General features: G+C 40.5%; 1 protein-coding gene across 1 annotated transcript in view; it reads left to right on the top strand.

Moving 5' to 3' along the window:
• Positions 1-13,587, top strand: part of PHEX (phosphate regulating endopeptidase homolog X-linked) — a 125,212-nt gene that overhangs the window by 70,882 nt on the left and 40,743 nt on the right. Inside the window, exon 14 of the mRNA XM_048494927.1 lies at positions 10,766-10,869. Coding sequence (XP_048350884.1) covers positions 10,766-10,869 — 104 coding nt within the window. The remainder of the gene's footprint in view (positions 1-10,765; positions 10,870-13,587) is intronic.

The following is a 13,587-nucleotide window of genomic DNA, read 5'->3' as shown; positions in this document are numbered from 1 at the left end:
CCATGCCTTATCAGACTTTGCACACGTTACTCAGTTATGCACACAGCACTGATATGCACACGGCACTAGCAGGAGGGAGTGTCCACCTGTCATCTAGATCATGTCCCATCTAAACACATGTTCTAACAGCTTTGTGCTTAGAACTGGGGCAAAACACCCTAGAACTCAAAGCATGGCTTAGAGCCTTTAGATTCTGGCTCCGCCTTCATTACCTTCCATCTGAACACTCCCTTGTCTCCTTGATACTTCAGGACATGCAGGCTAACCCCTGGTTCTCTCTTATCGGGAGGAAAATCATATCCATTTGCCTTCCTCTCAAATCACTCTATTTAATGTCCTGTTCAGAAGCATTCAATATACTTAAAGACCAGCTTCTAGATATGGAATTTGCAAATTTACATCTAGCAGTCAAACGAACCTGCTCCCCTACTCAATTCTTAATTCCATTCGAGCAGAACCGCATGGCCTATTACCTTTATGTTCTAACGAACCCCCGAGCAAGGAGAGCTCTCACCATTGTGCGATTCAATGTTATGCCCTCTGCCCTATTAAAGGGTAGGTTTAGTAACCTAGAAAAAACTGCAAGGTTATGCAGCTGCAAATCCAATGTTGTTGAAACCCTGGCCCACCAACTTTTGCACTGCACCAGATTTGGTAAAATCAGATCCAAATATATCAATTTATATCCTTTTCCCCAATCTGGGCTGCCAGATCTGATCAGGTTATCTTTATTGCTGAATAACTCTGCCCCTGGTTTTTGTGAAGAGGTTGCCAATTTTATTAGGGAGATAGCTGAGAGTATCTAATAGTATGTATCTGTTATGGTCCTTTTGGGGCTTTTTTGATTTCATTACTGATGTATTTATGTTGCTTTCTGATTATGCCAATAAAGGCTAATGTATGTATGACCTGTTCACAACCTGGCTAGTGAAAGCCAGTGGGGATATGGTACAGGCTCCCTTGGGAAACATCATTAATCTGTCCCTAAGTACAGAGACTTTCCCTGAGGAATTGAAGTAGGCGATGGTGAGCCCGCTCTTAAAAAGCCATCATTGGATCTGCTAGATCCATCCAACCCACTGCCCAATGTTCCATTTTTCTTTCCTGGGTGAGGTAGTTGAGAAAATGACTGCAGAGGCACACCAGGCTTTTCAGGCGGAAACTTCGATCTTGGACCCATTCTGATCCAGTTTCCAGTTCTGGCCACAGGACAGAAACGGCTCTGTTCACTTTCACAAATGACCTCCAGAGACATCTGGACTGTGGATTTGGATGGAACTTGCTATGCAAAGTTTTCTTGGTGTTTGTGGAAACTTCAACAAGAAGGAAGAGACTCTGAGAATTAACAAAACTTGCTTACCAGAACTTACCGTAAAAACATCAGAATCAAAGCCCAAGGGCATGCTGGGTTCATGGACAATGAACTCCACCCAGACACAGGATTTGCATTCACTAAGACTGTTGCTGCTGCAGGGAATGCAAATGTGAATCACTCCCTGGACTGAAAAACCGAACCCACATTACAATACTGTCATCCACACCTTTGTACAGCAAGTTCTACCCAAACATTTACTGATTGGTTCCCCACTCTGGGACAAATGAACAAATACATACCCTACTAAGCATTCCCTTCTCACTGGAAATAGCGTATAACAGATTTCTCTCTGAAGATGCCAGCCACAGATGCAGGCAAAATGTTATGAGCAAGATCTACCAGACCATGGCCACACATCCCGGAAAACCCACAACCACCAGTTGAATCCGGCCGTGAAAGCCTTCGACAATACATTGAGCAAGAATTATTTATTAAATTCTTTCTCCCTCCCACAAAACGTGAGATGGACTTACTTTTGATTGAGTATCACTGTGAAAGACATCAGAGATCACATGGTTTGGGACTGGGAGGTGGAGGATGGATAGTAGCTGATGAACAGAACTTGCTTTGACGCATCTACATTTCTTCACTTTCTGGCCTATTTTTTTTCTCTTACACATCTCCAGTTTCCCTGTGTGCCTCTTTCTCTCCCTCTCCACCCATGCATGTGCTATTTATGCGAAGGTTTCACTACTACAAGCACAACACAATATAAGATGACAGGCATAATCTGTTTGTTCAGCTACTGTGGCACCACTAGGGTTTTGCACTTGTTCACAATTTTCATGGTTATTCTTAACACACACAGGAATTAGGGAGAATAATTTAGCCTCTTGAGATTCTCGACTTTCACTTTTAAGAGACCAGCACTTCTGTCTGCAAAAATAAATTTGAAAGTATGCAGTTAAAACTAATAGAGCTCTTTCAGGCTGAAAAGAGTATGGCTGAGTGGGATTTTCAGCTTCAGTCTCCTTCATACCTTCTTTTTTATACCACCACCAATAATGGTTAAAGGCAGAATAAATTATGCGTAACAAAGCAAAATTTGCACACTGTTTAATGTGCATCATTTATCCCATTTACAGTATCCAGCCATTCCTGGGTCAAAGTTTGGCTTGTCTCTGTGCAGATACAAACTATGATTTATAGTCATTCCTGATTATTACTTAGTATCATCTTTCCAGATAACCAAAGGTGAACAACAGAATGTATTGAAATTGATATGTTTGTGCTGTATCATTGTGAGAAAAAACATTAAAACTGCTATGGTGTTTGGTTAAGTTTGATTTAGAATTGTAATTTGCTTGCTAATGACACATGATTTTGGGATATAGTGTCCAAGATGTAATTGCTCACACTGGCATATCTAATTCCCTGTGGAAGGAAAGGGATATTAACTTCCTAAATAATATGTTTCCGTTAAAAAATTATGCTTTATTTTCAGCTATAAGATTTTCCTTTGCTTTGCATATTTTCTTGAGTTGCGCTTAATCTCCCAAATTATTTACACGAATCTTCAGTAAGCATCCTATCTCAAGAGAATGAAGTTTTTAAAAAATCAAATAGAAAATGGGTAAACACTCCAAGCTTTATTTAATCCATAAAAGGGAAGCATTAACTGTCCTAGGTTATGTTTATTTTGACAGATATACTATCTCTATACATGCTTTAAGGTACACAATGATCTGCTGTGTCTCTGGAACACACTGGTAGGTTTGATCCATCCAGATTTTTAATTCAATCTCACCAAATTCTGCTCTGTATACAGCCCCCGTCCTATATGATATTTGTCTATTTGTACCATGATCCCTAACATATTGTTTTTGGTGGACACTGGTGACTCCTCCTTCCTTTTTCAGAAAAACTGGCTGGAACCAGCCCAGTAACAACTGCAGTCATTTTAGAAGTCCAACTATTAGGGCAAACTTAAGTTCAAATCTGTTGCTCTTTCAAGAGTCAGCTCTGCAGTCATGAAAGAGTTAATGATGCTGTTTGTTAGTAAACATTAGCTATATTAGCATAGTCCAGTGGTGGCAAACCTATGGCACAGGTGCCAGAGGTGACACTCAGAGACACTCAGGGCACGCACAAACAGAGGGCTGCTGGGGTCGATTATTTACATTAAACCTAAGACCTACCCTGTTTTTCTGAAAAGAAGACATCCCCAGAGAATAAGACATAGTAGAGGTTTTGCTGAAGTGCTAAATATAAAACATCCCCCGAAAGTAAGACGTAGCAAAGTTTTTGTTTGGAAACATGCCCATCGAACAGAACACCAGAGCATGCAGCTGTGGAGCGGAAAAATAAGACATCCCCTGAAAATAAGACATAGTGCATCTTTGGGAGCAAAAATTAATATAAGACACTGTCTTATTTTCAGAGAAACACGGTAGTTTTGAGGAAGCAATATAGGTAACCCTGTTAAGCACTGTTAAACCCCACTGATTTTCATGCAAAGAACTAAAGCGTGATCCTTTACCTGGGAGTAAGCTTGGTTGCTGGCAATGTGGCTTGCTTCTGAGTAAACCCTCCTAGGGTCGTGATTCACTCGTTCGAAGAGTTACATGGTTGCTTCAAAGCAAAGCCAACAACTATCACCAAGCTTACTCCCAAGTAATGCACGCCTCAGAGCCAACTATTTTTCTTAACTAAAACTTCAGTATTCAGGTTAAATTGCCATGTTGGCACTTTGCGATAAATAAGTGGGTTTTGGGTTGCAGTTTGGGCACTCGGTCTCAAAAAGGTTCGCCATCACTGGCATAGCCAATGGGGCTTGAGTAACTAGTTACCTGCATTAATGAAGTAATTGATTGTCATTGGCTAATCAATATATTGCCTTAGACTATGTGTTTCAGAGCTTGTAGGCACTTGAGAGGAAGTTGTAAACTTTTTGTTCTGTCAGTTATAATACTCCTTCTCACCATTTAGAAGCACCACGTAGCTCAGATTGGAGAGGACTGTTTTATTGTTTTGTACATGTTGCCCTTCTCTTTTATTTTTCTTAGTAAAGTTTATCTAACGTAACCAGCAGTACCTGTGATTATTTACTTTGCTAACTATTTTATATTTTTACACCAACAAAATACCTACATGCTGGGAAGCCACTGACTGATCTTAGGCTGGTCGCATTCTCTCCATCTAACCTATCTCTCAAAGTTGTTGTACAGTAGAATGGATGAGATGGGGGAATCTTGTATGCTGCCTTGAGCTCTATAGAGGAAGGGAGTGGTATAAAAATGCAATGAACAAGTGGCTGGTAAATGTTCTATGATTGAATTGAAGTTAAAAAAAGCAGTCCCAAATGTACTTCACATGCTGTGCCTGATGCCAAAGTTCTGATTTCAGTAGTTAAAGCAGCCTGTGAAATGAAACCAAGTCACTCTGTTCACATCCTATCAAATTATTGTGGTGTGAAACTTCACAGTTACAGATATTTAAAACCAGACAAGAAAACAGCTACAGTAAATCTGTTCTGGGAAGTAAGCCTGCAACTGAAATGGGAACGTGAATACCTTGGAAGAACTGGTTTATTTCCCAGTTGTTCAAACATTATTACTAAAAACAAAACTTGCAAATTATGTTCAGTACCTTTAGTAAAAAGCAAATAAATTATACGTTGAATAATAAGATAAATAATATTTGTTGTTGCACAGCCTTAAGACTTGTTTCACATAATATATTTTCTTGTGATGTTTTTAGTTTGATGGTGTGTTGTAGCTCTGATGCATGGCTTTATCATATGTAGTGTGTGTGTGTGTGTGGGGGGGAAATAACAAAAATGTAAGACGAAACTAGTTGGACTCCTTCTCTTAAGTATAATTAGACATATTGGGTGCTGTGTGGTTTCCGGGCTGTATGGCCGTGTTCTAACAGCATTCTCTCCTGACGTTTCGCCTGCATCTGTGGCTGGCATCTTCAGAGGATCTGATGTTGGAAAAGCAAGTGGAGTATATATCTGTTGGAGTGTCCAGGGTGGGTGGGGAAACCTTGTCTGTGAGTAACACAGGCGGCAACCAGGTCAATAGTTGAGGGCATCTGAATAGAAGTATGAGTAACAATGAAGACTATAGCCTGGGAGTAACCCTGTAGATAGCAAGGTCACTGGTGGGAGCATCTGAATAGAAGTATCCTGGCCTTTGTTTCTTTTGTCTGTGGTCATCCTGTGTTTGTGTGGAGCTGGTTTGACACAGTCTTGACCCTAGTATTTTTCAACACTGGCAGCCAAGTTCTGTTCATTTTCATAGTTTCTTCCTTCCTGTTAAAATTGTCCATGTGCTTATGGATTTCAATTGCTTCTCTGTGTAGTCTGACGTAGTGGCTTTCAGAGTGGTCCAGAATTTCTGTTTTTTCAAATAATATTCTATGTCCAGGTTGGTTTATCATGTGTTCTGCTATTGCTGATTTTTCTGGCTGAAATAGTCTGCAGTGCCTTTCGTGTTCTTTTGGATACGTGTCTGTGCGCTTTCAAGCGTTTGAGTGGTTCCTATGTAGACTTGTCCACAGCTGCATGGTATGCGATAGACTCCTGCAGTAGCTAAAGGATCCCTCTTATCCTTTGCTGAACGTAGCATCTGTTGAATTTTCTTAGTGGGTCTGTAGATTGTTTGTAGGTTGTGCTTCTTCATCAGTTTTCCTATGCGATCAGTGGTTCCCTTGATGTATGGTAAGAACACCTTCCCTCTAGATGGCTCTTTATCTTTGTTCATGTGGCTTGTTCTTGGTCTTGCAGCCCTTCTGATTTCTGTATTAGAGTAACCATTAGCCTGTAGAGCCCTGTTTAGGTGATTCAATTCATCTTGTAGGAGGTGAGGTTCACAGATTCTGTTTGCGCGATGTACCAAAGTTTTTATGGTGCTCCTTTTTTGCCCTGGATGGTGATTGGAGTTTTTGTGTAGATATCTGTCTGTGTGAGTAGGTTTTCTGTAAACTGTGTGTCCCAATTGCTGGTTTGGTTTGCGGATGACTAAAACATCTAAAAATGGCAGTTTTCCTCCATTTTCTTTCTCCATAGTAAATTGGATGTTTGGGTGGATCTTGTTGATATGGTCCAGGACCTTGTTTAGTTGTTTAGTTCTTCTTCTCTGTGGCTCCAAATGGTGAATGTGTCATCCACATAACGGAACCATATGGTGGGCTTTTTTGGTGCTGTTCTCAAAATGTTCCATATAAAAATTAGCTATTACAGGGCTAAGAGGGCTACCCATGGCTACCAATACATAATTCCACAATACATAATTAGACAATACATAATTAGACATATTTTAGCAGACATTTGTGACAATTTTCTTAAGAAGTATTCAGAAGAAAACAGGAAAGCATTTTAATCAACAGTAAAGACAACAGGGGATGAATCTGGGACTGGAAAGAACTGGGGGACCAAGTAGGTCTCTGATGGAGAACTATGAGGGAATGTTTGCATACCAGCTCTAGGTAGAGTGGCCATGAGCTTTGAAATCTTTTTGAAATAGCACGAGTAGCTAAATGACTTATGCTGGAATTTACCAAACATGGCTTTAGAGGTCTTCTTCAATCTGTTGCTTAGCAATAATGGCAGTGAAGGAATCTTACTTTTTTGCTTACTTTATATGTTCTCCTCTTTGTAGTGGTTTAGAGCCTATTACATTCTGGTCCTCAACCCTTCACAACTTTCTGTGATCAATTTGTTAGACACTTCGTGGATAAAATTGCTTGATTTGACCTAGATTCTATTTAAATATTGTTTCTGATGATGTTCCTGAGGCTTCTGAAGGAACACTTTCTGTGATACACAGGGTTTTTGTGGGAGGGATACAAAGAAGATCTGTGGAGAAGTGAGGGCCACCACTTAGGTTTCTTGCCCTTCATGGGTACTTAATCATGACTTCAGATGTTGATTAGGCTGCATAATTAATACATCATTGCAAGAGGGGTCTTTCCCAAAAGTTTCAAATAAATCTGTTATCAGGCTGTTGTTAAAGAAGCAATTTTTGGACCTCAAAATTTGAATAATTTCTCTCCATTTTCAAATTTGTCCTTCTTGGAGAGTGGCAGTTCAATTCCAGATTTTCTGGATAAAAGAGATTATGAAGACCTTGCACAGTCTGGCTTTTGGTTGAGTTATGACAACTGAAATTTCCTTCATTGCCCTGACTGATGACTTTCACCAGAAAGTTTAACAGAAGAAGTACATTACAATTATTTCTTTCAATCTTTCAGCAGCTTTGATACCATCAATTATAGTTTCCTTCTGGACTAATTGGTGGGGATGAATTCAGGAAGTTTCGTTTGGTAAACTGGTGTGCTGGTGGGAGACTATTCTTGAGCTCCTTGGTCTTTAAGAGTACCATGGAGATTCCATCTTGTCTCCAATGCTTTTTAATACTTACATGTGTTGTGAAGTGATAACTTAGCAAAGTAAATGCTGGATTTGCACTTTGTGAATGCTTAGATGTTAATCTAAAACAACTGCAGAAAGTTGCAGAACAAATTTTTCTGTCTAGTTTCCAGTCTGCCAGAGTAACAAAAAGTCATTTCATATGATCACAGAGATTATCAGAAGACCCCGTCCTGGGATTTTGCCATTCCCCTGTAAAACAGTAACATTATGGGAAACTTTCTGCTAGATGATTGGTAATTTTGCATTCAGTAGGATGGGATGGGGATTGATATATTGACTAATGTCTGTCTTAGAGAGACTTTTCAGGATACAGGAGATTATAAAGTCTGGTTACCAACTGCAGCTATTCCTGAAATTTGCAGGTCTGGCCTCAGTTACACATGCTGTACTGTGCTCTAACAAAGGTTTGAAATGGTTCCAGTATATCAGCAAGTGAAGATTAATATTATCACAAACATGCCATGTGAACAATAGAACTCCAGGTTTTTTTTAAATGAATAGCATTGACCTACCAATTAGTTTCCAGATCCAAAGGGCTGGTGTTGACCTTTAAAGTGAACGTGAGACAAGGTATCTGGGGTTAGGATAGCACTTACGCCTGTCTCTCCCACCCAGATTTAAATTGCGAAGAAGATATGGGAGGAAAGGATTTAAAGGAAGTGGGAGCTATTAATCAGGCTTAAAAATCTGAAGATGTCTTTAGTGTTACAGTATTGTTTTACATAATGAAAAAATATTATCTGATGTATTGTTATATAACAGTGATGGCGAACCTTTCAGAGACCGAGTGCCAGAGGTGGAGCAAGGGAAACTGCACCTGGGACACATGCACACCCTGTGTCCCTGCCATGCCCCTGTTTGCCCCCATCTTGCCCTGGAATGCCCCCAGAATTCCCAGAGTTCCCTGAAACACCCCCACCATGCCCCTGGAACGCCCTCACCATGCCCCCACAGGGGCGTACACCCAGTGCATCATGCACCCTTTTCCCCCTTGTTGCTATGCCACTGCCAAGTGCCCAAACTAGGGGGATGGCACGCGTGCCCAAAAAGAGGGCTCTGGCACGCGTGCCATAGGTTCACCACCACTGTTATATAAGCTTGTAATGCAGTATATTATTTGCTAGACTAAATAACTGCAAGGCTGTTTCCACAGGGGCAGAAAATAGCGCCCTAGGAACAGTAAAAACACTGTCCCTGGGATGCTGTTCGTACAGCTGCCGCTGCTGCATTGCAGCAGCACCATCCTCACCCCCCTCAAGCAGGGTGAAAATGCTGCTTTTGAACCTCAATCAACGTGAGGTTTTTCAAAAGTGGCATCTTCCACCCGCTGTTGTGCTAACGGCAGTGGGTGGAAGGCAGCATTTTTCCTGCACCATCTTCAAACATCTCCTTACCTCCTCCTGGCTTTCGTCCCTCCATCCCTGCAGTCGTCACTCTGGCCATGGGGGCGTGTCCCATGGCCTCCACAGAGAGATGAAAGCCAAGAGAAGGTAAGGAGGCATTTGGAGGGCTGCGCAGCCGTGCGGACCCTTCTCCGCCAGCTGCGTGTCCAGCGAGGCCATTTGTGCGAATAGCCCTTGGGCTTGCATCGGCATGAATCATGCAGATGCAGCCCCGCTGCTCTGGCTGTGCAGAAACAGCCCAAGATCACCTTTTTCTTCAGCACACTAACAAGTTCATATGGATTTCTCAGGTCTAAAAAATTGTTAAAAGAGTTGTAGTTTTTGTCTTCTATGCCAAAGTGAAAGCTTATCATTAAGCTGGGGATAGGTGAGGAACATTGCAAGTGATCTTTGGCACTCTGGAAAGAATCAACTGCTCAATATTATTTCCGGACAAGTCACTAGCAGCAATTAGGTATTAATGATTTACAGTTCCTGATAACAAGCTCTGAGTTTGAACCAGTGACCTAGATCCAATTACTAGTTCCTGAACCGCTTACAGTGTCAGCAGTTGAGTTTTGTAAATGTCTCTGCAATGCAATAAAATATTTATTGACCCTCCAAGGGTATAATTTGAAAATAAATAAATAAACATGTAGCTGCTTTGAGCATTAAAAGTCCAGGGGAAAATCAATTTATTATTTTGAGGATAGCTTGTAAACCTCTCATGTTTAAATGCATGCTTTGGCTTAGTGTCAATTGTTGGAATTAACTCTTTGTGTATGCATGCCCTAAGCTGGGATTTACTGTGTAACAGCCCATGCATTTCTGGTTTTTATTTATTACCTGGCATAAAAATTGTGTCATGAATAGTGGCTGAATAGTGTGTCATGTTATAGATATCTAACTACAGGAAGGATGTGTAGAATAACTATTTCAAAAAATTTCCAGCATGCCAGATATGGTGTTTAATGAAGAAAAGTTACTGATTCCAACCATCTATTTTGGGGGGTCACTAAGCTCAGTAAAATGGTTTCAACTGGACCAGAATAATTATTTTGAAGGTTTAAAAAAGCGACAGAACCCTTTATTTGTGTTCCCTAGTGTTACAGATGTGGTGGGTGGTCACTAGAGAAAATGCACTCAAGCTCGAGAATGCCCTACCATTCCCCCACTGCACTTTGCAGTGGTGTAAAAACTGTGGCATGCTTTGCTTGTTGATCAGTGAATGTTGTAATTTTTTTTCTGATAACATTTATTTGGCTGGCCTCATTGTTTTTGTTATTCCATCATTTAGTACTGTTTTTATTGTTTTACACTTCTAAGTTTCCTCCAAGTTACATCTTGAGGATCCTACACAGATCAGAAGAATAGACTACAAATATTTTAATGAAAATGATGTTTGAATCAAACAGATTCCTATCATGGAATCATTATTCCAATAATTGCCATTTGCCATTGTTATTAAAAAGGCGATGACTTGGGAACTGCATGTTAACTGTCTGGAAAATCTGGAATGTGTGTACTAATTCAAAGACAAAATTAAAATGTTTTCTTCTTTTTCTTCTTGCTTTTTTGCATTATATTTTTAATTTTTTCTTTTTGACTGTGACTTTTACATTCTGTTCCCAGATGAAGTTTTCAGAAGCTGACTATTTTGGCAATGTACTTCAGACTTACAAGCATGCAGCACAGTCTGATTTCTACTGGCTGAGAAAAGAAGTTCCGAAAACAGAGTGAGTACTAGTAGGCAAGAAAAGTATTAGGGAAGACTCAACCTGGTGTCTCAACTCACAGCATTCAGTGAGCATCACCATCCAGCCAAAGTGTAGCACTTTTTAACTCCATCGATTTCAGTGGAAAGGTTAAGCAAGTGCTGAAATTCTGCCCTTGAAATCAAAGGGACTTCGAGGTGACTAATTCTGACTTGACCAGGATGCAACGTTTTTGTAATACCCACCAGCCCGACTTTAATTGGAGTTTGTCTTGATAGCTGAAGCAATTTAGAATTGGATAGAAAATAATTAATTAATTAATTTTTCATAAAAAGAAACTAATTTCTATGCATAGCAGAGTTGTGCATTTAAGAAATAAAATTTTCTTTTAAAGTTAAAAAATAGTCATGCATAAGTTGAATGCCCATTTGCTCCGTCAAATATCTTATTGACAAATATCTTACTGAGCTCAGCCTGTTCAGCAAAAGTCTTTTTAAAAGTATGTTATGATGCTTTTAAATGGTAATCAGGCTTTGGCCAGTCTCCAACAGTATGTGGTTTCACCAGAGAAGAGCTAGATGTTGTGAGTAATGTGAGTTGGACTTGCATGAATCCTTGATTCTAACAGAGCATTTCTGTGACATGGCAAAGTGCTGGGTAGTTTCAAGCCTTTCATAATTAATTTTGTGCCACAAAATATTGCGGCACAAGATGAAAATTGATTATTTAATGTTGATTCCTAGGTTATAACCAGCTGTTCCATTGATGAACACCTTTGTTTTAAGTAGTATAATATTCTCTATGTAGTTTACTTCTGGCCCCATCCAAGTGTGTGTGTGTAGGGAGCAAATCCACCATTAAGAGTGGTGTGGGACTGTGCCAGTGGATTTGCCCTCCCCAGGGCACTTGCCCAAACAGAGGCAGGAATCCACCTGCACATGGCCTCTGTGGCTATCTCTGGAAGTGGGACATGGTGCTGAACACTGTGCCAGCACCCATGCACCCTTGCCACCATGACTGGCATAGTAGGGGTGGTTCAGGGGCATGGCTGGGGGAAGAGCTGATGCTAGTTGGCTTCTTCCCATCCATTGCCCCCATTGTGCCAGTGGCTGGAACTTCAGACTTATGCCACCTTTTCGGTGGTGTAAGTCCATTAACCCCAATGGGAGCTTTCTGGTGGCAGGGAGGCTTGCTTGTGTTTTTAGCCTCCCCACACTGCCAGAAAGCCCCCTTGGGAGTGGTGGGCCAGTGCAGTCACGGCACTGTGTCTGGGTGCCCCACTGTTTGTATGGGGCTGCCCAGAGTCCAACTTCTAAGCCACTGACATGAAATTCTCTGAATACTCTTCCATCAAAAAGGGTTCTAGATCTTGCCTACAATATAGTGAGCTAGATCTTATGGAGTGCCAAAAAGCTACTGTTTGGATTAATCACCCCTCAGGTGCAACACACACCTATCATCAGGGGTTGGTTGTGCCACTGTTAGTTCACTACCAAATCAATGATAAATGCTGGATGTGATGAAGCGTCTTCTATCTTCTCAGTAGATGGGCACTGGCTAATGCTTACAGATGAAAGGGGAAGTCTCCAGCAGCAAACAAAATGCCCTCTGCTGCATGAGAAAATTCTAAATTGAGCATTTTTCTCTCCAACTTATATGTTACCCTATTCAGGAACCTTAGCAATGGTAGCAGTAATGTTGCAGATGTATGCCGAAACTGTAAAATTCAGCCTCAAAGGAATCATTTTGAGATACTTTTTATTATAGATCAGCAAAACACTTTATTTTTAGCTCATCACCAGTTTTTAGATTTTTTTCTTTGACAAAAAGGAGATAAACACTCTTGGAAGTAGCTATTAGCTGCACTAATATATCCTTGGAAAGGTTCTTAGTATGATGGAAAATAACACCTAAGGTGAAATTAATTAGCTGGTAATCCCTGAAATATACAACTTTAGGGCTGTCTGCTGTGAATCTGTTCCCATCAATTGAATATTTTAAAATGAAGGGAATTATTCCTTTACCCAGCATGAGGGGGTAAATGTAATTCAGCTTATCTCATTTATTCCCTCCTTCAGGAGCTACTTAATGCCACCTGCCCCTAGCCTGTCTTCATATTTATGAGTCTGATATTTGTGGACCAGCAGGCACTGGGAATGTAGCAAACATTGTACATACAGCATTGAGTGTCAGGTATCTTCATGCTCTAGGCAAGTTAAACTGTCATAATTTATTCCATTTGAACCCTTAGCAAAGGCACTGTGAACTGTAAGGGAAGGGGTTGGCCCTTAAATGAGGGGTTGTTAATGAAACAGGAACACATAAGTGCAGGCTTCACAACCTAGTAACTATCGAAAGCCTCAGATATGGGAGCGATGAAAGCAACCTGCTCCACGCTTCTTTTGAATTAGAATTGTAAGTTATTTTCAACATTAAATAAACAAAGTCCTTCCTGTTGCAATTATTGTGGCATCACTAATTCTTGTTGAAGTGAGCTATAATATATTGGAGCTGTTGGTGTGAGACGGCCATTACTCTTCTTGAGTGTGAACATAGGAAAGAGTTCATTACTGATTATCGTTCAACATGGAAACAAGACACACAGGAAACTATGAGAAGAATGTGTTCCAACCTTCATATCTAAAATGGATGACAGGAGTCTTATAATACTTTCTCATACATTAAACTTATTGAAGTAAGTTGCCCAGCTGTATTTTAGAGTACCTGACACAATGAGAA

This window comes from Sphaerodactylus townsendi, linkage group LG04, assembly GCF_021028975.2.
Source record: "Sphaerodactylus townsendi isolate TG3544 linkage group LG04, MPM_Stown_v2.3, whole genome shotgun sequence".
Classification (NCBI taxonomy): domain Eukaryota; kingdom Metazoa; phylum Chordata; class Lepidosauria; order Squamata; family Sphaerodactylidae; genus Sphaerodactylus; species Sphaerodactylus townsendi.
Note: the sequence above shows the minus strand (reverse complement) of the source record. Positions and strands in the feature narration are given on the sequence as shown.